This window comes from Nelumbo lutea, chromosome 3 (genome assembly GCF_056320005.1).
Source record: "Nelumbo lutea isolate HS-2025 chromosome 3, American lotus-T2T, whole genome shotgun sequence".
Lineage (NCBI taxonomy): Eukaryota > Viridiplantae > Streptophyta > Magnoliopsida > Proteales > Nelumbonaceae > Nelumbo > Nelumbo lutea.
Window position 1 is genome coordinate 34,011,201 of NC_142686.1, and position 22,635 is coordinate 34,033,835.

At 37.7% G+C, this 22,635-nt stretch overlaps 1 protein-coding gene across 9 annotated transcripts in view; it reads left to right on the forward strand.

The window, feature by feature from the left end:
* LOC148864150 (kinesin-like protein KIN-14J) overlaps nt 1-22,635 on the forward strand; it is a 59,067-nt gene that overhangs the window by 9,552 nt on the left and 26,880 nt on the right. For 6 of the 9 annotated variants that reach the window (XM_088975428.1, XM_088975427.1, XM_088975426.1 and 3 more), the window contains 7 exons: nt 3,852-4,127; nt 4,199-4,356; nt 4,450-4,560; nt 13,453-13,791; nt 13,886-13,967; nt 14,049-14,144; nt 19,084-19,263. In XM_088975428.1, the coding sequence (XP_088831554.1) occupies nt 3,989-4,127; nt 4,199-4,356; nt 4,450-4,560; nt 13,453-13,791; nt 13,886-13,967; nt 14,049-14,144; nt 19,084-19,263 (1,105 nt within the window). In that variant the 5' untranslated portion in view covers nt 3,852-3,988. Of the gene's footprint in view, nt 1-3,792; nt 4,128-4,198; nt 4,357-4,449; nt 4,561-13,452; nt 13,792-13,885; nt 13,968-14,048; nt 14,145-19,083; nt 19,264-22,635 lie in introns of all 9 variants that reach the window. The other 3 variants (XM_088975429.1, XM_088975434.1, XM_088975433.1) reach the window with 3 other exon arrangements.

Below are 22,635 nucleotides of genomic sequence, written 5' to 3' on the forward strand. Positions count from 1 at the left end.
ATACCCGTTTTTCTTGGGTTTATCTCATGCGTTCACGAGATGAGGTACCTTCCCTGACCCAAAATTTTCACCAAATGATTCTAACCCAGTTTGATGCCAAGATCAAAGTTCTTCGATCTGATAACGCAAAGGAATACTTTGCCAAATCATTGACATCTTATCTTCTTCATCATGGGGTTATCCACCAGAGCTCTTGCCCTCATACACCTCAGCAGAATGGAGTTGCTGAGAGGAAGAATAGGCACATTTTGGAAGTGGCTAGAAGCCTCATGTTTACTTCCAATGTCCCTATTCGCTTCTGGGGGGATGCTATCCTCACAGCGGTATACCTTATTAATCGGGTCCCTTCCAGGGTCCTTGATATACGATCTCCTTTTTCGTTTCTACACCCACGTAAGGACTTGTTTTCTATTCCCCTTAAGACATTCGGTTGCACTTGCTTTGTTCAGCTTCTCGGACCCCATCCCTCCAAGTTCGAACCAAAAGCCTCCAAATGCATCTTCCTTGGTTATGCACAAACTCAAAATGGTTATTGCTGTTATGATCCTGCCTTCCGGAGGAAGTTTGTCTCCATGGATGTCACTTTCTTTGAGGGGACACCCTATTATCCTCGGGTTGCCCCTCAGGGGGAGAGTAGTGAGAGTGGGGGTTTGAGTTCTTGTCTTCATGGGGAGAGCAGTGAGAGTGGGGAAGTTCCTTTACCTATTCCATTGGGTAATGAGAACCGCAATGGTGAGGGTTGTCAGAGGGATCAGGAGTTGAGGGAAAGCTGCAATGATGAGGGTGGTCAGCGGGATCAGGAGTTGAGGGTTTATCACAGGCGGTGCAGGCAGGTTGATCCTGATCATTAGCAGTCCAGACCAGCTCCAATCTCATCAGCAGCTCCAGGTCCAGATACTTCAGTCCCAGAGCCCACAGAGACTTCCCCTACAAATGATCTTGACCTTCCAATTGCAGTCCGTAAAGGGAAACGACATTGTACCACATCCACAACCCACTGTATTTCCCACTTTTTATCTTATGATCGTCTATCTCCTACCTACAGGTCCTACCTCAGCTCCATTTCCAATGTCCCTACTCCAAGAACAGTGCAAGAAGCCCTATCCGTCCTTGAATGGAAAGATGCAATGCAAGTTGAGATGGATGCTCTGTTGAAGAACAACACCTGGGAGGTAGTTGATTTGCCAAAAGGAAAGAAACCAGTTGGATGCAGATGGATATTTACGGTGAAGCATAACGCAATGGGTCTATTGAGAGGTACAAAGTTCAGTTAGTTGCAAGAGGGTTTACACAGACTTATGGCATAGATTTCTTAGAGACATTTGCACCGGTAGCCAAGATGGCTACTATTCGAGTTCTTTTGTCTCTTGCAGCAAGTCACACCTGGCCTTTATACCAAATGGACGCGAAAAATGCCTTTCTGAATGGAGATCTGCAGGAAGAAGTTTACATGCGTTTGCCTCTTGGATTCTATGATGCAGAAGTAGGTAAGAAGGTCTGTCGGCTCAACAAGGCTTTGTATGGTTTGAAACAGTCACCTAGGGCTTAATTCGATAGATTCAGACTAGCACTTGTGAAGTTTGGATATGTACAGGCCCAGTCAGATCATACCCTATTCATCAAGAGGGTGGAGTCCTCTTTGACACTGTTGGCAGTATATGTTGATGATATTGTGGTCACAGGGAATGATAGCCATGAGATTGAATATCTTAAACAATTTCTTCACCAAGAATTTGAGGTAAAGGACCTTGGTGTACTTCGGTATTTTTTGGGTATTGAGGTTGCTAGATCCAAACAGGGGATCTTTATATCTCAGAGGAACTATGTCCTAGACCTGTTGGCAGAAACTGGAAAGTTAGGTGTCAAGCCTGCAGATACACCAGTTGAACAGAATCACAGGATTAGTGCTGAGAGTGGGGAGCTTCTGGAAGACAAAGTTATGTTCCAGCAACTGGTAGGAAAGCTCCTATATCTCTGCCTCACTCGGCTAGATATTACCTATGCTGTTAGTGTTGTCAGCCAGTACATGCATTCTCCTTGAACCACACATCTTCTTGTGGCAGAAAGAATCTTAGCTTACTTGAAGAGATGCCCAGGTAGGGGCATACTTTTCAAGAACAACAATCACATGAAGGTGGAGGTTTATACTGATGCAGATTGGGCTGGGAGTGTTGATGACAGAAGGTCTACCTCGGGATATTGTGCCCTTGTGGGAGGAAACCTTGTCTCCTGGAGAAGTAAGAAACAAAGTGTTGTCTCTCGGTCAAGTGCTGAAGCAGAATACAGGTCCATGGCCAATGGAGTGGCTGAAATCCTATGGCTAAGATCTCTACTTGAGGAGTAGGGTATTGAGTATGAGAAGCCCCTGATGCTGTACTGTGATAATCGAGCCGCCATTAATATAGCACATAATCCAGTACAACATGACAGAACCAGACACATTGAAGTTGACCGTCATTTTGTGAGAAAGAGGGTCTCTTCTCAAGAAGTATGCCTCCCTTACATCACATCCAGTATGCAACTAGCATTCTTACTAAAGTCGTATCAAGAAAGAAGATAGAGGCGGATCTATCCAAGTTGGGAATGATGAACATATACTCCCAACTTGAGGGGGAGTGTAGAGAACAATGATGTGGGCCCCACAGCTGTGGTCCCACTCTGTCCTTAGTGTAGAATGTAGCTAGTCACAGCTGTGGTTATTTTTCTGTTCTCTTATCTCTAGTTTCAGTTTTATATTGTTTGTTATTTGTTAGTAGTTATGATGTAAACACCAAGGGCAGATATGTCCTTTCATGTAACTAGCATAACCTATATATATATTAACTTAAAGTGGCGGTGGCAGAATATTGACATTCTGTTCTCCTAAAATTCTGTGTTCTATTGCTCTTCCACCACTCTTTCCTCTACATCTTCACATTCTCTTCTCGTCGAACCTGAAATCTCTTAGTGATCAAGACTGAATAGCAGTCTTGACAACCTACAGGTCAAATGGCTGAATATACAAAGTGGCTTTTGTTGAGGATTTACTATTCTATGTTTTTTGCTTTTTAGTTAATGTTATTGGGCCCAAGGCCCATCAGTTTAAAGTTTCTTTAAGTTATGTTTAAGTGTGTGGACAGTAGCCGCCCTATTGAGGGCATATTTGACACTGTTTATTTTTTACTCTTTAAGTATACAAGTTAATGGGGGAGATGGCTAGATTATTATTGGCTTTCTCTTCACTCTTCTCTCAACTTCTACTTGTTCTCCTTTCAAGGCACCTTCTTACTTTTTGCTTTTATTTCTTAAACTCTTTTTGTTTCTTTTAATTTCTAGTTGCTATCAGTGCAATCTTTAGAGCTTCTTGGGATTAGTCCATACAGCCCTAGATCAGCCGATTGCATGGAAAAATAGAGGGACGATTGTTGGTTCAAAATCTTTCTTTTAACACTTAATACATATTTGTTTTGTTGTGATTTCTTTTGTTGATTCAAAAGTTAATTTGCCATTTCTTTTGTTGTGATTCTTGACTGAAGGAGTTTATGTTTTAGAAGGAAAAAAGCTTCCGGTGTAATCCTATGTGGGATATTTTGTTTGCTTTCTATAATGTAACATAATACACCATAAATCAATTCATTTGAATTTCTCATCATTCATTGGTGCAAATTTAAGCTTTCATTTACTAATTGTTGGTGGCAATTTTCCCTCTTTGGTTGGTCAATTAATGGAGGCATCTCAATTCATCTATGTTGTTTATCGGAGCATCTATCAGATATAATTACTAAATGGCATGACCTTTGTTATTTATATCAGGCATATATTGGACTATATGGCGTCCATTACTTTCTCATTGGTGACACATTTTTTCCCAGGGATGCTGCATTTGTGCTTAAATATATGCACAGAATAGGTTATTGGTTCATTGGGGATAAATTGTCTCCTTTGATTTAAGAAGGCATGGGATTATTTGCTTTTGGCATGACATTCAAGAATTGAGCTCTGAAGCCAAATGCCCCTTTCTGACAATCTCATCATGAATTCTCAATCTGAAGGTCGAACTAGAGAAAATGGGGATTTCAATAGTTCAAAGTCTTCTATATATGGAGATATTGTTGAAATGGCACTAAATACCAATGCTGAAGCTGAGGGTATGGAAAGTCACTTTATCATCTTCTGTCTTCTCCTTGTTTATGGCACTGACTTGTGGTTTGTTTTACAGATAAGAAATGGGCAGATTTGGTGGAGTGGTTAAATGGTATTCTTCCTGATTTGAGGTTGCCATTGGAAGCTTCTGAAGAGGATATAAGAGCATGTTTGATTGATGGGACTGTTCTCTGTTGTATTGTAAACAGGCTTAGTCCTAGGCCTGAAAATGAGGTTGGATTCTTTTGTACACATCTGAATTTTCAATAATACTGTTAATTGTTAGTTTTAGAAGTTGGGATTTTCATTTAGTGTTATTTCCTGTAGGGGAGTAGTTACATTCTTTCTTCTGAGGTGTATTTGGATAATGTTAAAAGGTTTCTGGCAGCCATGGATGAAATGGGGTTGCCCAGGTTCAAACTATCAGACCTGGAGCAGGTATATTTATGTTTACTAAGAATCTAGTTTATATATTAAAGTCAAAATAGAATGAGAAAGGACCATTCTTCCTTCCCTTACCTAAGAATTGCGTAGGAATGCAAAAGAATGATCTGGTATGTAATTTTTTTTTTGTGGTAAAATGAAATTTCATTAAAAGAAAAAGTGCATTCTTGTAGGTGATAAGTCATTGCCATAAACATGAATACAACCAGAAAATTACTAGCTTATCATGAAGTTTTCCAGATTACACAATTGGAATCCCAACACTTCCCCAAATTTATTCCCCAGATCCTCCCTAGAGACTGTAATTTTATGATCTAGTATGTAATCTCATGATACAATAGAAGTACCCTTCAAATTGCTGCCTTGATACAGGTGTTAATTTGTTAATGAGGAAATTATGCCTGGCATGTGTCCTTGTTTTAGTGAACAAGTCCACTAGTTGAAGTCCAAAAGAGATGTGGGAAATGTGGAGACTCTTGATGTACTGTAGTACTATAGTCCCTGTTGTACTATAGTCTTATTTTTTCTATTCCTTTGACTCTTTGGGGGTAGGGGTCGTGGATCACATTTGACACCCCTGAAACCTTTGTCTCTTGCCTCTTGAACTGGTAGATTGACATGGTATCAGAGCAGGTTGTGTCTACCAGCTATTGTTTCAGTTTGTTTCTTTGGATGTTTAAGGACTGTTTGAGAAGTTTTTTGACCATCATCGAGCACTGTTTGAAGGCTGTTTTGATCAGCTGAAAGTGATAGTTTAACTACAGCATGTGGAAGTTCCATTTTGATTTCTTTGTTGAAGGAAAAAGGTCTGGAAGGATATTTGAGTGGAAAGGTTACTAGACCTGACTGCTGCAAGTATTGATGGGAAATTAATTAATTATGGGGTTGACACTACTTTTATTGTTCAAGAAAGTAAGAAGTTAGGTGCTAAGGACTTCTCAAAAACTTAGTGTTATGAGTGCAAGGAGTTTGGACACATTGCTTCTCACTGCAAGAAAAGGAATGTTTGCACTTATTGTAAGTAGCATGGTCATATCATTCCAAACTGTCTGGTTAGGCCATCTAAGGGTGCTCAGAAGAAGAACCTACCAAGTGCATATCAAGTGAATGGGGCACAAACCGCAGGCATCTCTTCTACCAAGGGTGATTCCTCTATTAAGGGTGAACCTTCTACCTCTATGGATGAACAAAAAATTTGACAACCGGTATCCTTTACTATTTCCTCTACCTTTTCTGCTATCGACCAATTTGCTGAGTTTTCTGGTTATTGTTCCTCTCAATCTCATGTTTGGATCATTGATTCTGGTGCAACTAATAGGAGTTACCCTGAACCCTAGATAATATTTTTGAAACCCACCATAGACAGATCATTATCACCAATGGTGAGAAATTAAATATCATTGGTAGTAATGACTTGTCCCTTGAGCTTTCATCTACTGCTTCCTTTCCCCTTACCAAAACCTTTTTTGTTCTGACCCGTAGTTGTCAAGGCGATGCCTAGGCGACTAGGTGCTTTTCAAAGAGCGCCTCACCCAAATGCTAGGAAAAAATAATGTTAGGTGCATGCTTAGACAACTGAAACAAATATATAATATATAATACTTATTAAATAAAAACAAATATAAAATATATAATACTTATTGAATAAAAACAAATATAAAATATATAATATTTTATTGGTTGGTTCTAGTTTTTATAATAGAACCTGTTGCATGTTATCATGTTTTTGTTGTGAGGGAAGTATAATAACAAACTTAATCTTTGAGGCTTTCACTTTGACAAAAGAATCGAACTGAGGAATAGGAGAGAACAACAGCCCTCCATCGTTCCCACACAGTCCTTTAAGTCAAGGTGAGTTAATCATCATCTTCTTCTTCTTCTTCTTCTTCTTCTTCTTCATTTTGTTCTCTGTTTCCTTTCTTTTTGTTGGTTATACCCCATTTTTCTCCTCTTCTTTTTTGTATCTTTTCCCCAAGCTTTTTGAATCATTTTATTGGACTGAGGGGATCTGCCCCCTTTATTTGTTTTTAAGTTTCTTGCATGTTTTCAACTTTTTTTTTTCTCATTATTGGTGTCTGAAATAGGGGTGGAAAAGGGGCTCCACCCCTTCTTTTCTTCTTCATATTCTTCTTTTATTTTAGGATTTTTTACCAACTTTTTTGGGTCTAGAATAGGGGCTCCACTCCCAACTTTTCTTCTTTACTTTCTTCTTTTATTTTAGTATTTGTTCCCTAGGTTTTTCTTGATCTAAAACAGGGGCTCCATCCCCTTTTGTTCTTAAATTTCTTGCATTTTTCAGCTTCATTTTTTCTCATCAGTGGTGTCTGAAACAGGGGCTCCACCCCTTATTTTAATATTTTTCACCAGCTCTTCTGGGTATAGAATAGGGGCTCTTCCCCCTTCAGTTCTTTTAAGTTCTAACTTGTGAGTTGTAACTCTAATATTGTGTTTTGCTTACTTGAAGTAACACTATAAGAAACACAAACACAGAAGCATGTGTAGAGGTTTGTAGGTTAATACATAAAACCAAAAAAAATAGCTTAGAAGGGACAGAAATCCATGACTTCTTGTTTTTAAATTCCATTGCCTGGGAGAGGGTCATGGTCTCATAGCCTCGCCTTGGCGTCTTGAAAACCATGTTTCCAACCTTACTACTAATCTGATTTCTATTGGCTAAGGTCATATACTTACATTTTCTCATGATGGTTGTTTGATTGAGGACTGGTACACTGGGAAGGTGAAAGGGAAGGGGCGTAGGCTGGGCCGTCTGTTTGCGTTGGAATTCGAGAATTCTGAGGCATTATCGTCATCATCTTATTTTAGTTCATTGTCTTCTGGTTCTTTTGTTAGTCAAAGGAATAATTATTGGGAGCCATAAATGTTTGGGACATCCACATTTTGAAAAATTTAAAATTTTGTTTGACTGTAGTTCCATTAAAAGTAAAATTCCTTCTTTACATGCATTTGATACATCACGTGTTTCTTGTTGTTTAAGAGTCACACTCTACCCTTTTCTCACACATTTAGCATGCTATCTCACCATTTGAAATTGTACATAGTTATGTAACCTCATTTGTTGTTTCTCGGCTTGGATACAAGTATTTTGTTTTGTTCATTGTTGATTGCACTATAAGAGTATAAGTCAGAAGTCTATCTTACATTTCGACTATTTCATGCTATGGTATGAGTTCAATTCCAGTCTCACGGACGTGTTCTCTGCTCAAATTCACAAACATGTTCTCTCTACTGTTCATCTTATTGACGTGGTATTGGAGCAGGTTCTCTGCACCAACTCTCAGCATATGATTTCTACTGAAGATTGAAGATTACTCTTGAGTTTCCACATCTGGTTTGAAGTTTCTGTGTATTTTTTTGATCAGTCAACATCATACTCTGTTCTGTTCTAGACTTCTGTGCCAGCAGCTTTAGGGTTTTCTTTGGTTCTCTTGTTTGAAGCGTTAGAGCCGAATAAAGCTTTGGATTTAGTGTCACCCAGAGGAGCTGTACTGATATATCCTTGCCTGGTCTGGTTCAAATTCGTTTGGAAAGGATTTTGAGCTTTCTTCTGGTATTTCTCCTGGAAAAGGACACTTACCAGGTTGGGTTTTCTTCGATTTCTCTTGATTTGCTGCTTGGTTCACTGAAACTCTAGAGTTGGTGTCACCCTCACTAATTCTAGATACTATTTGGTTTGGTTGAATATTTCAATCTGTTTTAGTAAGATTTTGATCTCTTTTTTGAATCGGTAGGACTGCAATCTCTCTTTCTTGGACTGTTAACTTTGAATACTTTTCTAGTTGGACTTGTTTCCTAGGAAATCCTTCTTCTGTTGTGGGACTTTTTATTCTGAGTGTATTGGAAGATTTCAGATTCTTTTTTCTTGAAGATAAGTCATTATTTGTCCAGTTGTGTGCTCAGCTTCAATACTGGTATAGTTTTTATCTGTGAACTGTAGTCTCATGCTCCCTCTTCCTTAAAGAAAGAAATAGATTTGAAGACAGATACAAATCTCATGATTGTCTTGCTTCTAGTTTGCAATAAGATTATGGAATGGGTCCTAATTCTTCTAGAGTTTGAGGGAGATAACAAAGAGCCTTTTGGGTTTGGTTTTTGGAATGTAATGAATTTTGATAGTGGGGGGAATTGATGTTGTGTTCTTTTTTTCTGTTTGGAATTGTTTTTTTTTTGTTTCTCTTCTGGGTGATATTTCATCACTTGTAGTATAGTGAAGATATTATAAAAAAGTGTGTGGTAGACATAGTGAAGATATTGACAAGCTGAATACTTGAGGAGATATGAGGGAAAGAGACAATGCTAGCAAGGAGATTAGTGGTGAAGGGGTAGTTGGGTAGAGAGAGGAAAGTGAAGCTCTTGAAGAAAGTCTCTGTAACCATATAATTTCATTGCATGCAACAAACATGGCATGATACTCAGCGCTCTTGGTATGATGGTGAAATCCTCCTTGATGCTATACTCTACCAGTAGCTTGTTGGCGGTCTTTATACCTCACTGTGACTCTCGACTAGTCATTTCTTATGTTGTTCAAGTGGTCTGTTTTATGTCTTCTCAACAATCTCACATGTTTATAATTCTCTGAATCATCCACTATATACATGGAACTCTGTCACATGGATCATTCTTCCCTTCTTCCTCATCTCTTAGACTTTTTTGCCTATGCAAATGCTGATTGGGCAGGATGCCCAAAGGCAAACACTAGACACTCTACTATTGGTTGGCGTTCCTTTCTAGGGGATTATCTTGTCTCTTGGGAGTGTAAGAAGCAATGGACTATCTCAAAATCCTCCATTGAAGCTGAATATAGAGCTCTGTTTGTAGTGAAATTGTGTGTCTTCTGGCCCTTCTTGATGATCTTGCATTTATGCAGATACTGTTAGTGCAATCAAGATTACCTTATAGTTGACAAGCTGATGCTTGTTTCCCGACATTATTTTGAGGGGGGGGGGGTAGAGATTCTATATACTGATCCTATCTTATTTTCCTTGTACTATGGGGCTTGGGGGCATTATTGTATGATGTATCATATGCATACCCTGTGAAGGTCGGTTCTAGGGTCAGTTCTGGCCTCGGCAGTTTCAGGGTCGGTTCCATTGTCTACCCATCATAGTTTTCAAGGCGTCTAGGCGATTCTGGGCGACACTGGGGCGCCTAGTCGCCTAGGCGATAAAAATTTTATAATATACAAATCTGACTTTTGTCTAGTTTCCTAGTTTTATATACCATTCAGCATATATGTTAATTGAAAAAATAAATTCATATTAATTAGCGGCTAAAGATGGTTATCGACTTTATACAATAAATATTCAAGATGGAATGTAAAATAGAACAAAAAAATAAGGTTGGAGTTTCTGTTTTATTTAATTAGAGAGAGATAATAGAAAAAATAACTTTATTATTCTATTCTTTCTTTCCTCTTTCTTTTCTTTCTTTCTTTCTTTCTTTCTTTTTCTCTTCTCAAAACCCTTTGATCTTTTAAATTTCAATAGTAAAACATTAAAACAAAGTATATATATATATATATATATATATAAGGGCGCCTAGTTGCTAAAAGCCAAGGTGTTTGGGCAAGGCGCCTAGTTGCCTAGGCAATGCCTTGACAACTATGCTACCCATGGAACCTGTTCTTTCTTTACTCTCCCCCTTCGAAAAAAATTGAAACTTGTCTTTCAAAAGCTTGATTTTCAATAATGATAATATATAGTTTAAAACTTATATTATCTTTATTGATTATAATATGTAGATTATCATAATATATTAATATATGGTTTAAAATGTGTCATTATAATTTAAATTTTGTAAATATTACCTTTTACATTATTTATTATACACATTCAAATATTAAAATGAAAACAAATAATCAAATCACTTAAGTAACTTGATGGTAAAGTGATACCATGGCTTTTGTAACCATGAGTGCTTAGGTTCAAATTTTAGAATATATTGGGGTTTATTTCAAGGTAAATTCTGTTCCAAGGCTGGTTCATCGGGTCGGTTTGGGTAGGGTAAACCCCTAAACCCTGAAACCGACTTCGGTGGGGGTCAGTTCCAAGAATTTGGAACCATACCCTACCCTGTAACAGATTGGATAGGGTTGGTTAGAAGTTGGTTCCATTCGGTTCCAAGTAGAACCTACCCATTTCCTCACCCTTAGTAGAAACAAAATAATTCTTTGTCCGTGCCTTAATAGGAAAAACTATAGAACAAAATGCTGTCCTTACAAGATATGTTGCCACTATTTTATGGACCACTAAGACATAAAAACAATACTTGTATTCAAACTCTAATAAAAATTTCCTGTTCAAAACTAGGGCACCTATGTAAATCTAGTAATTATACTAAAATTAACTTAATGATAGAAATTAGAAATTACTAAATCTAGTGTTGTGAAAAGCAATATTTTTAAGATGGCACTGCAGAAATATAGAGAAATGAATTAAACTCAAGAGTACAGGATTTACATGGTTTGGAAAATTGCCTTATGTCTATAGGCTAAGTTGAAAAGAAAACCAGTGATATTACAATGGGAATAAAAATTCAAAAGAAGCAAAAGCACAATTCTCTTTCCCACTAGAAAAACACCCTTTTGAATTAAAGAAATTCCATATAAAAGTTTCCAAATCTAGACTCTAGAGTGAGTATGAAAATCCCAAGAACTAAACTTGTTTCATAAGGAAATCTAAAATAAAAAAGCTATAATTATTTCCCAAAAGTCATTTGTGTTCCACTCATCCTCTACCCTCATTTCATTGTATAATAACCTAGAAAATTATAGGTTACTAAAAAAACAATAAAATAAAACTACCTAATTGGTGAATGTTTCCGAAAAGGAAACAACTCCTAAAGGTTACTTTTTCTTTCCTCTTTCTTTTTTTCTTTACATTCTTTGGCTGACTATTGGAGCCACATCATGACAATAACTTTAGTAAGCCACCAATTATTTCTGTCTTCTTCTAAATTGATTTCCCAAACAGCAGAAAAAGTAGTGTAGAAAAAGATCTTCATTAGAGAAGAAAACATATTGTTGAGTTGAAACTATTACTGCTCTAAAAACCATTATTTATATCAAAGTGACAATGACAAATGAAAAATCATAACTGCTCGTCTGCTCCTTATTAAGACATAGGAAAGGACTAAAATAACCTTATTAATAAAAGATATATATACCCACTAAAGGACTAAAAATCATAACTCCCTCTCAAGTTGAGAATCAATATTGATTATACCTAGCTTGCTATGATTGCCTTCACCTCATGGGTTTGCAACTCTTTAGTGAGGACATTTGCCTACTGTTGATCATATCAAACAAATGGTAAAAGTTGCAGAGCACACATGTAATAATTCAGAAAATAAAATAACAAGAGAAAGAGAAAGAAGGAAAGAAAAAATTCAGCAGATGCTTAGGAAGAAGATATCTTTTATTCTTTTAATTGTAATCTGAGTACAATTCCATGAATACCCTTAATAGGGTGGCGGACACTAAAACAATAATAAAAAAGATAGAAAATAGGCACTAAGGCCCACTTCTTAAAAGATAAACATAAGCATAACTAAATAAAACGGAAAGAGACTAAGGCCCATTCGACCAATCTCTCTACAGTAAATAAACCTTTCCTTTAAAAACTGTTTCCTGAATAAAGTGTCTATCTACATTGTTATGCTTGATTTGATGGTGTTGCATTTGAAATTTGGGTTTTAGAAAGGGATTGAGAGATCTGGAATGCTTGGAGGCCATTAGTTTGCTTAACATTTTAAATAATGTTGTACTCTCTACATCTGGTGAGAGAGTACATGAAGTTAAATATTAGTTTTAATGAATGAATTTACCTAGTTATTGATAAAAAAGTTAAATATTAGTTTTTTTTTGTGTATTTTGGTTGATCTATTAGAACCATTTGCATTTTCTGAGTTTAAATTTTTCTTTAACTCATTCTATCATGTAGTTTTGAATCTTAAGGTTTACAGGACAACTTCAAAAATATTCTTTTGTCTATAACTTTAGTTTTTTAGCTTTGTTTAATGATTTATAACAAGATAATAATTTAAAAAGGTGTTCCTAAGCTTCTTTTATTATTTCGTAAAGTATCATTCTATATTTTTACATATTTTACAATGTTTCCACCATGTGTATCATTTTTACAATATGTTTCCTATAGTTTGACAACTGATATTTCCACCAACAACTGACATTTTAAACCTTGTCAATGAATGATCTAATGAGAGGATGGAAAGCCATACCAGAATAGGTAATTAGTAATCAGCCAAGTTTTTGTGGCCCTGCTGAGCTAGGAAACTCTTTAATGGCAGAACTGATGATGGTAACAAAAGGATTAAGTCAGGGAAGCCAAATCCGTAAACAATCTTGAACTGCTCGTTCAGATGGATACTAAGGAGTGCTAATAAGTTGGCTGGTAGACTTGCCAAATCAGGAACTTCAAGGCCATTTTTGGATTGGGGATGTCCAGGTCTTGAGAACAACTTATAACTGTTGTTATATGTATTATGTGGGTTTTGGTCAGTTTTCCACTGTTTTGCAGTTTCTGTTCTTCTTACTCAGTTTTCCACTGTTAACTTGTAATCCTTGTTTATGAATGAAATTCAATCTGTTATTTATCTAAAAAGAAAAAAAAAACAAAATAGAAAAGAGGGAGGGCAATAGATATTCAACCTATTCTTTCTAGTCAACCCAAGAAAGGTGTATATTATAATAAAATGCTAAAAATATAACTCTAGTATTCTAACAAACAATATAGCGATTAAACTACCCTTACAATATATTAAGCATATACTCAACATATTACTTTACATGCAATATGTATTTGCATATTTAATTGCAACATTAGTATTCTCATTATCTTTTGCTCATTGCAGACAGAGAAGCCCAAAATAGAAGAGACAAAGAAACATGAGCAGGATGTGCTTAGACTGATAAAGGAGAAGGACCTCAATAATCATGAAATTTCTTCCCTGAAGCAGGAATTGGTAGTGGCCAAAAGGACTTATGAAGAGCGTTGCTTGCAGTTGGAAGCAGAGGTCAATGGAAATAAAATTGACCTGGAGGAGAGATTAAAGGAACTTGAATGCCTTTTAAAAGCTTCACAGGAGGAAGTTAAAGAGCTTGAGGCATTTTCCAACTCCAAAGATGAAAATTGGAAGGAAAAGGAATGCAGCTACCAGAGTTTTATAAAGTCTCAGTTTGAAGCTCTTCAGGTTTGCTAAGCTTACTGTGTTCTGAACTCTTATATTCATTCTTTTCTGAGATCTTACAGTTGAGATCTTTCGTTCATGCTTTGAAACTATTCAGGAACTGAGGTTAGCTTCTGAGTCCATCAAGCAAGAGGTTATAACTATACAACAAACCTATTTAGAAGAATTTAGTCGCTTGGGTAGGGTTTGTTAATCAAATAGATTCTTATTACAGTTATATTGGCATGCCCATTTATTTTCTCAACATTTAATTTGTGCAGGTAAAAAGCTTAAAGGATTAGAGGATATGGTTGAAAATTATCATGTTGTTCTTGCAGAAAACCGGAGACTTTATAATGAAGTTCAGGACTTGAAAGGTGCCATTAATTAGTGAATTACATTTTGTTGAAGATTAATTAGTTTTATGCTGTTTTTCTGAGTAGATGTTTTATGTTAGTGATCATTGCTCTCTTTTCTTTTCAACTTCTCTTCTTCTCTTCTTCTCCTTCTCTCTTCTTTTCTCTTCAAGAAACTACTTTCTTTCATATTTTTTAATTTAGCAGATTCCTACTTTGTATCAGAGCATCGGCTAGGGTTTCTTGAAGCATTCTCATGCAGCCCCAGATCAGCCGATTGCATGAAGTAGTAAAGGGCTGATCGACCTGCTATAGATTGCCCAGTTCTTGGAGTTTTTGGTGGGATCCTAGACATCAGGAAGGTGATCTACTGTTCGGCATCAAAATTAGGAAGAACTGGAGTACGGGGAAGAGTTCCAGAAAAGTTGGACTCTTTGTTTTTGATCTGATCTTGGGTGCCCATGTATTGTTAGTTTTGTTTTGATTTTCTGAAGAGGGCGGTTTGGTTTCTGAAATTTTCTAGGCCTCCCAAAGTGATCAATTCACTTTTCTCTCTATTGGGAGGCGTGAGGAGAGAGATTTCTCTCCAGCTAGGGTTTTCTTCTTCTGGAAGGGTTAGTTTCTGTGTATGGTATTAAATTATTTTTTGAAGGTCTCCAATCTATGTTTTTCTTACTGTTGAACAGTTTGAAGTAAAATGGAGAGTTGGAATACCGAGGTGAAATCTACCAGTATCGTGGGACTTGGTGTTGAGGTAGTAGTGATATTTTTGGGTCTAGGATCATTACTACAGTAAAACTTGATGGTACAAATTATTTGGAGTGGGCAAAATCAGCTAAGATGGCTATTGGTGCCCATGGAAAATTAGGGTATCTCACTGGGGAGGAGAAGAAACCTGATACAAACTCTTCCCGATGGTTGCAAGAAAATTGCCTGGTAATGTCCTTGTTGTGTAATTCTATGTTACCTCATATTGCAAAAAATTTCCTATGGGTTAATACTACTAAGGAGATTTGGGATGAAGTGACTAAAACCTACTCTCAGAAGCAAAATGAAGCCAGAGCCTGTCAGTTAAGAAATCAGGTGATAAGTATGAAACATGGAGTAAAACCTCTTGCTGTGTGTTTCTCCATGCTGAAAACCCTATGGCAGGAAATAGATCACTTAGAAACTGTGGTATGGGAAAGTGTAAATGATGCAATAACTTATCACAAACTGGTAGAGAGGAATAGGGTTTTTGAGTTCTTGGTAGGGATGAACCTTGAATTTGACATTGCTAGGTAGCATATTCTTTCTAGGGAGGGTGTGACACTCTTTTAGGTCTATGCTTTTGTCTTTGGAGAGGAGAGTAGGAGGAATGTAATGCTGAGACAACCTGGGATTGACCAGTCGGCTATGGTTGGTACAACAAAACCTAAGCCAAATGGAGACAGGGGGAGTAGTGAGACTAGAAGGGAAGATAAGAAGGACTTGGTGTGTGATTATTGCGAGAAGCCTAAGCATATCAGGGACACTTGTTGGAAGCTTCATCCAAATCTTATGCCTCCTCGGATAAGAAACAAGAAGGGAAATGTAAATGTAGCCACTACAGGAGACTCTTCAGCATCTCTCTCCCAAACTGATTGGGAATCCATTGCGGTAGCAACAGTGAGAACAGAATTGGATAGGTTTGGACAACTTATGAGTAAGAAAGATTCACCCAACTCTAGCCTTCCAGATGGACAACAGAATGTAGGAACCAACTACGCCACTTCCTTTGCACATACAGGTAGTTCATATGCAACTGCAAATCTTGCATTCACTTCAGGTAAGTAGGGACCTCCCTAGATTATAGACTCAGGAGCATCTGAGCATATGACTAATGCCCCTACCATTTTCAGTTCCTCTCGGTTGTGCTCTAGTAGAGATAGAGTCTTTACAGCAGATGGTTCACATATGCCCATTGCTAGGAAGGGGACAGTTAGAGTGACCAATGATATAACTCTGTCTTCTGTTTTACATGTCCCTAGACTTCATACCAATCTATTGTCTGTTAGTTCTTTGACAAAAAATTTGAATTGTTCTGTGACATTTCTTCCTGGTAATTGTATTTTGCAGGATCTGGAGTCAAAAAAGATGATTGGGAGTGGTCGTGAGGTGAATGGAGTCTACTTTCTGGATGAGATTCCAAGACATCAGGGTCATTATGTTAGCAGTAGCAATATTAGTGGGTCAGAGTCAGTGAACCAGATTATGCTTTGGCACAATCGCTTGGGACGTCTTTATTTTAGTTCTTTGAAATGTCTTTTCCCAAAGTTATTTGAGTTTGTTTAATTATCTACTTTGGAGTGTGAGAGTTTTCAGTTAGGAAAGCATTGTAGACAGTCTTTTAAACCAAGTAATAAAAGAAGTACTTTTGCTTTTAATATTGTTCACACTGATGTATGGGGGCCATATCAAATCCCTTCCATGGGAGGATTCCATTACTTTCTCTTGTTTGTGGATATACACGATGTTCTTGGATATATTTGATGAGATCACGTGATGAGGTTCCTAACTTAGTACGACAATTCCACCAGATGGTTCTCACACAATTTGGAGTGAGAACTAAGGCTTTTAGATCAGATAATGCCAGAGAGTACTTTGAGAAGGACCTAACCATGTATCTCTTAGAACATGGTGTAGTTCATCAGAGCATTTGTGCATATACACCGCAAGAGAATGGAGTTGTTGAGAGGAAAAACAGACACATTGTGGAGGTGGCAAGGAGTCTTATGGTGTGTGCTTCAGTTCCTGTGCAGTTCTTACAACATGTGATTAACCGTGTTCCTTCACGGACTTTGGGGTTTAAAATGCCTTTTAGCCTTCTTTTTCCAGATGGAGAGATATTTCATATACCTTTGAGGGTTTTTGGTTGTGTTTCTTTTGTTCACATTCTTGGCCTTCATCGCAAGAAATTGGATCCTAAGGCCAATAAATGTGTTTTTCTTGGGTATGCTCAAAACCAAAAGGGGTATTGCTGTTATGGCCCAGTGTCAAGGAGCAGATTTGCCACTATGGATGTTACCTTTTTCGAATCCACATTCTTCTTCTCGAGTGGTTCTCCTTAGGGGGAGAGTTTTGGGGAGAACTCACAATCTGTTCCTCTGCCTGTTTCTATGGTGTCTCCATTAGTTCAACCAACATCTACATTAGTTCAGCCACTACTTGCACCTCCAGTTTCATTACCTAAGCCACTACGGACAGCCTCACAGCAATATCAGCGCCGACAGATGATGGTTGACTCCACACATCCTTGACTCACACCACACTTTGTCAGTCCTTTTGAAACTCCAGATTCGGCAGATATAGTTCCAGGTATTCCTCTTGAGCCTGAGCCTGTTATGTTTTCTGATGATAATGTTTCTGTTCCTAACACCATTGTTGCAGCTGATCCCATTGTCCTTGATCTTCCCATTGCGCTTCGTAAGGGGAAGAGAAAGTGTACAACCCACTGCATTTCACACCATCTTTCCTACAATGCCTTATGATCCTCCTACCGTGCTTTTCTTTCTTCCCTGGATTGTATGTCTATACCTAGGAATGTTATTGAGGCTCTCTCCAAACCTGAGTGGAAAATGACCATGCAAGATGAGATGGATGCTTTGGTTAAAAACCAAACTTGGGAAATAGTTGATCTCCCCCTAGACAAGGAGACAGTCGGATGCCGATGGGTATTCACAGTGAAGTATAAGGCCGATGGCAAGATAAAGAGGTACAAGGCAAGGTTGGTAGCAAAAGGGTATACCTAGACCTATGGTGTTGATTATCTGGAAACCTTTGCACCAGTAGCTAAGATGAGTTCAGTTCGTATCCTTTTATCTCTAGTAGCCACCTATTCATGGCCCTTGTTCCAGTTTGATGTAAAAAATGCTTTCCTCAATGGTGACTTACAGGAGGAAGTATATATGGACATTCCAATAGGCTTTTATGAAAATGTTGGTAAAGGAAAGGTGCGTAGACTTAGAAAATCTCTGTATGGACTGAAACAGTCACCCAGGGCTTGGTTTGACAGGTTCAAAGGGGCACTCATCCGTTTTGGATACACACAGACACTGGTAAAGGATGTGGGGAGATATCAAAGAATGGTGGGCCGACTGCTGTATTTGTGTATGACACGACCAGATATTTCTTATGCTGTCAGTGTTTTGTTAGTACATGCATGCACCTCGGGTTCTGCACTAGGAAGCTATTGGGAGAATACTTGCATATCTGAAAAAGCACCCTGGCAGAGGCATTCTTTTCTCAAATCATGAGAATCTGAAGCTAGAATCCTATACAGAAGCAGACTGGGCAGGATGCTTAGATGACAAGAGGTCTACATCAGGAGTGTGTACCTTTGTAGGTGGAAACTTGATCTCCTGGAAGAGTAAGAAGCAAGCGGTTGTGGCAAGGTCAAGTGCAGAGGTTGAGTATAGATCCATGGCTCATGGTGTCTCAGAACTTCTTTGGGTTACATCTCTTTTGAGTGAGATTGGGGTGAAAGCAGAGGAACCTATGATGTTATACTATGACAATCAAGCTATAATCAATATTGCCCACAATCCAATTTAGCATGATAGGACAAAACACATTGAAGTTGATAGACACTTTATAAGAGAAAGGGTAACAACCGGAGAAGTTTGTTTGCCAACTTGAGGGGGAGTGTTGAAGATTAGTTAGTGTTATGTTGTTTTTCTGAGTAGATGTTTTATGCCACCCTATAAGGGCATAGTTGTCTTTGTACTGTTATTATTTTAGTATAAATAATAAGTGAAGGGGGCGACCAGATCATTGCTCTCTTTTCTTTTCAACTTCTCTTCTTCTCTTTTTCTCCTTCTCTCTTCCTTCCCTCTTCAAGAAGCTACTTTCTTTCATATTTTTTAATTCAGCAGATTCCTACTCAATTAAAATGCTATGTTATAGTTTATTTTTCATCTTAGTTATGTGTTTTTTTTTATAGGTAACATTAGGGTGTACTGTCGTATAAGGCCATTCCTTCCTGGACAAAATGGAAAACAGACAACTATAGAATATATTGGTGAGAATGGTGAGTTGGGTGTTGTAAATCCCTCCAAACAAGGAAAAGGTAGCCATCGTATGTTTAAGTTCAACAAGGTCTTTGGTCCAACTGCTACTCAAGGTTTGCATTTTTATTTTTGTCAATGTTATAAAACTGTAATTTTCTTTTCTTAACATCTTCCTTTTCCACTATCTTCTGCATGGAATTTGAATCCTTAATTGACTTTTTATATATGCCTAATGTTGATGCAAACAAATACTATGAACTTTATTATGAAATGTTCCAGATGCACAAAAGAATCTGCTCTCAGAGATGAAACAGACTTTGGAATAGCCACATTCATTATTCTACTTTAGTTAGGAATGTGGAGGTTCATAATCACCATGGAATTATTTATCCTCTAATTCATTGGCTAATCTAGGAATGTTCAACTTAATGGAATAAGACCTTAATTCTCTTATTTAGTGCCTTAGGAATGAGGACATAAGTAAATCAGGTTTCCAACTAACCATTGGTACCTCTCAACATCAACAAGATGATGTCCATTTTGGTCTCCCAAATGATGACTTTGCTCAATTGGTGTCTCAGCTGGATTTGATCCTATCCTAACATTCCTGTCTCCTTATGTAGATCTAGGATATACTTTCTTTGGCGAATGGAAATCCCCTTTTTGGATCTTGTCACTTCAATCCCAAGAAAGTGCCTTAAATTGTCCCTATCTTTAATTTCAAAGTCTTTTATAGAAAAGATTTCAGCTGCTCAATTTTCTTAATATTTCTGTAGAGAACACTAATGTGGACCCCACTGGTGTGGTCCCCACTGTGTTCGTATGACAGCAGTTAGTTATGATTAGTTTATTTCAGCTTTATCTTATCTTATTATCTTGCCATGTAAGCAATTCAATTCTTTTACAATTATGATACTATGAATATAAATTTAAGAGTGAGGCGGCTGTTTCTAACACAACCACTCTCTCTTTTCTCAAAAATCTCTCCACGAGTTCTCCCTCTCCTCTCTTCTCCTCTTCTTCTTTTAGTTTTATTTTCTGTTCAAGACCAAAGACTAGTTGTAGTCTTGTACGACTACTTGGTATTAGATCAAGATCTAGGGCTTCTCATGTGAGTCTGATCCAGCCGACCACATGAGAATTGCCTAGGGCTGGAAGATTAGAAAGATCATTTTTTTTTTTTATCTGGCTGATTCTTGGAGGTTATCAGAAACTGTAGCAGCTGTCCAAAGATTGGACTGTGTTCTTGATCAGATTTTCCAGAGGATTCTTAGATCAAGATAAGTTTTTGATCAATATTGAAGGTGGCGATCAGAATTTCCAGAGGACTTTTGGGCCAAGATCAGTTTTTTTTTCAGAATTTTCTGGGTAAGATTTCATTCCTTCTTGAGGTCGGCAGCAAGATCTGAGAGGTACGGCTATAAAAAATTACATTTTTTTATCTATTTTAGGGTTTTAAGAAAAAACCCTAAAATTCCAGGACTGTTACTATTTCTGGATAGGTGATTAGACTTGCCTCTCTCAATTTAATTTTGTTTTTTGCTCTCTAGAAGATCCAGTAGAGCTGTTCTCTATTTCAAAGACCCAGTACTGCTGAATCTGAATTCTGCTTCTAGACCGACTGTTATTAGCTTCAGACCCAGTAGGCCGACTATTACAGTGATTAGAAGGTGTTTTTTAATTAACTCCTAACCAAGAATGGAGTTTAAGAACCAAAGGGAATGTGTTTTTGGGACTGGTGGTTTAGGTAACATGGTTGAGAACACTTTTTAAATTACAACTGTTAAGTTTGATGGGTCAAACTACTTAGAATGGGCTCAATCAGCTATGATGGCCATGGCTGTGCAACTCTATACAACCACATATCAGTCGAACTCACAGAGAGGCAACATTGAATGGGAGAGTCAAAAGGATGCACAAACTCACGGAGAGGCAACATTTGTTGACAAGAGACAGTGTGACTTTATCACAAGCCTATTCCTTAGTGCACAGTGAAGAGGCTAGGAGAAAGGTTATGTTGCAGCAACAATCCTTTGAATCAGCCTTGGCAGCAGTTAGGCCTAAGTTTGGGGGTGATAAAGTGAGGGATATTAAAAAGGAAGCTAAGAAGGACCTAGTATGTGAGCATTGCAAGAAACCTAAACATACTAAAGACACTTGTTGGAAGTTGCATCCACATCTAGTTCCAGCAAAACTCGGAAACAAAAAGGGGAATGATAATATGGCTGTTAATACTGATAGTACAACCTCATCGGGCACAAGAGGCACTCCTCTAGACACCCTAGCTGCTGTCCGAGCTGCTCTGACTCAGCTGGAAAATGAATTTGGTAATTCAGCTCCATCTCTTCAGCCACCATCAGCTCCTCTTACCTAAACTTTTGCTCATTCAGGTAATCGGGCCTCAGCTTACCATGCTTTAGCTTCAAGTAATATAGAACATTTTTGGGTAATAGATTCAGGAGCATCTGACCATATGACTGGCTTGCCATCACTGTTTACTACCTATCATTTATCTTCCGGCAAAGACAAAGTGTCCATTGCTGATGGCTCCCTTGTTCGTATTTTTGGCAAGGGAGACATCAAGTTGTCTAATGCCATTTCCTTATCTTCGGTTTTGCATGTTCCTAAACTTAGTTGACAAGGAAGGTGATTGGAACTGGCTGTGAGACGAATGAAATCTATCTGCTTGGAGGGAGTTCTCATTGGGAAGATAGTGAAATTAAGAGGTCTTTTATTTTTCAGTCTATTGATCAATTGATTGGGTCATTTATCTTTTCAGGCTTTAAAGAGTTTGTTTCCTAGTTTGTTTGAATCTATCCAGATGTCCAATTTGAGATTTGAGAGTTGTGAGCTTTCAAAGCCCAAATTTTTTAAACAAGGAACCGGACCATTCTTTTTCTAAGTTTGATATTTCACCTAATCTGATATTACCATTCAATTCCGACAGGTTGTTGGAGAACTCTGCAGCTAGTGTGTGGCTCACCTTGAGCTGCCTTGTTGATGCAACCAGAATTGTTAAACCAGCACACAAGTAGTAGGAAAAGAACACCCTTTCAACAGCAATCAGTAGAAGAAGTTTGAAAGAAAACAAATCAATTCTCTATAGCAGTCAACTATGGAAAACAGTAGTAGAAATTCATTACTTTATTGCATAAAGCAGAAATACCAACTGCTATAACAAAATCCGTTGACCATATATATCCAAATTTCAGCCTAATCAAATAGTTGGATTAGAAGAAATTATGTTTGAGATTTCTTCCGGGATTTAGTCAGAGGTTGATGACCATTTGCATCAGTTGGTCATTGCGAACAGTCACAAAAAAAGAGAAGAAAAAGAAAAAAAGGACTTGGATTATATGGCTTATTCATATGGCTTGTTTTGGAATTTGATGTCTCATGGTCAGAACTTCACTAATTTTTCTTGTGTTAGAGATTTTTAAAGTATGTACTCGTACTGGTGTCACAGTTTTGAATTTACCTTGGTT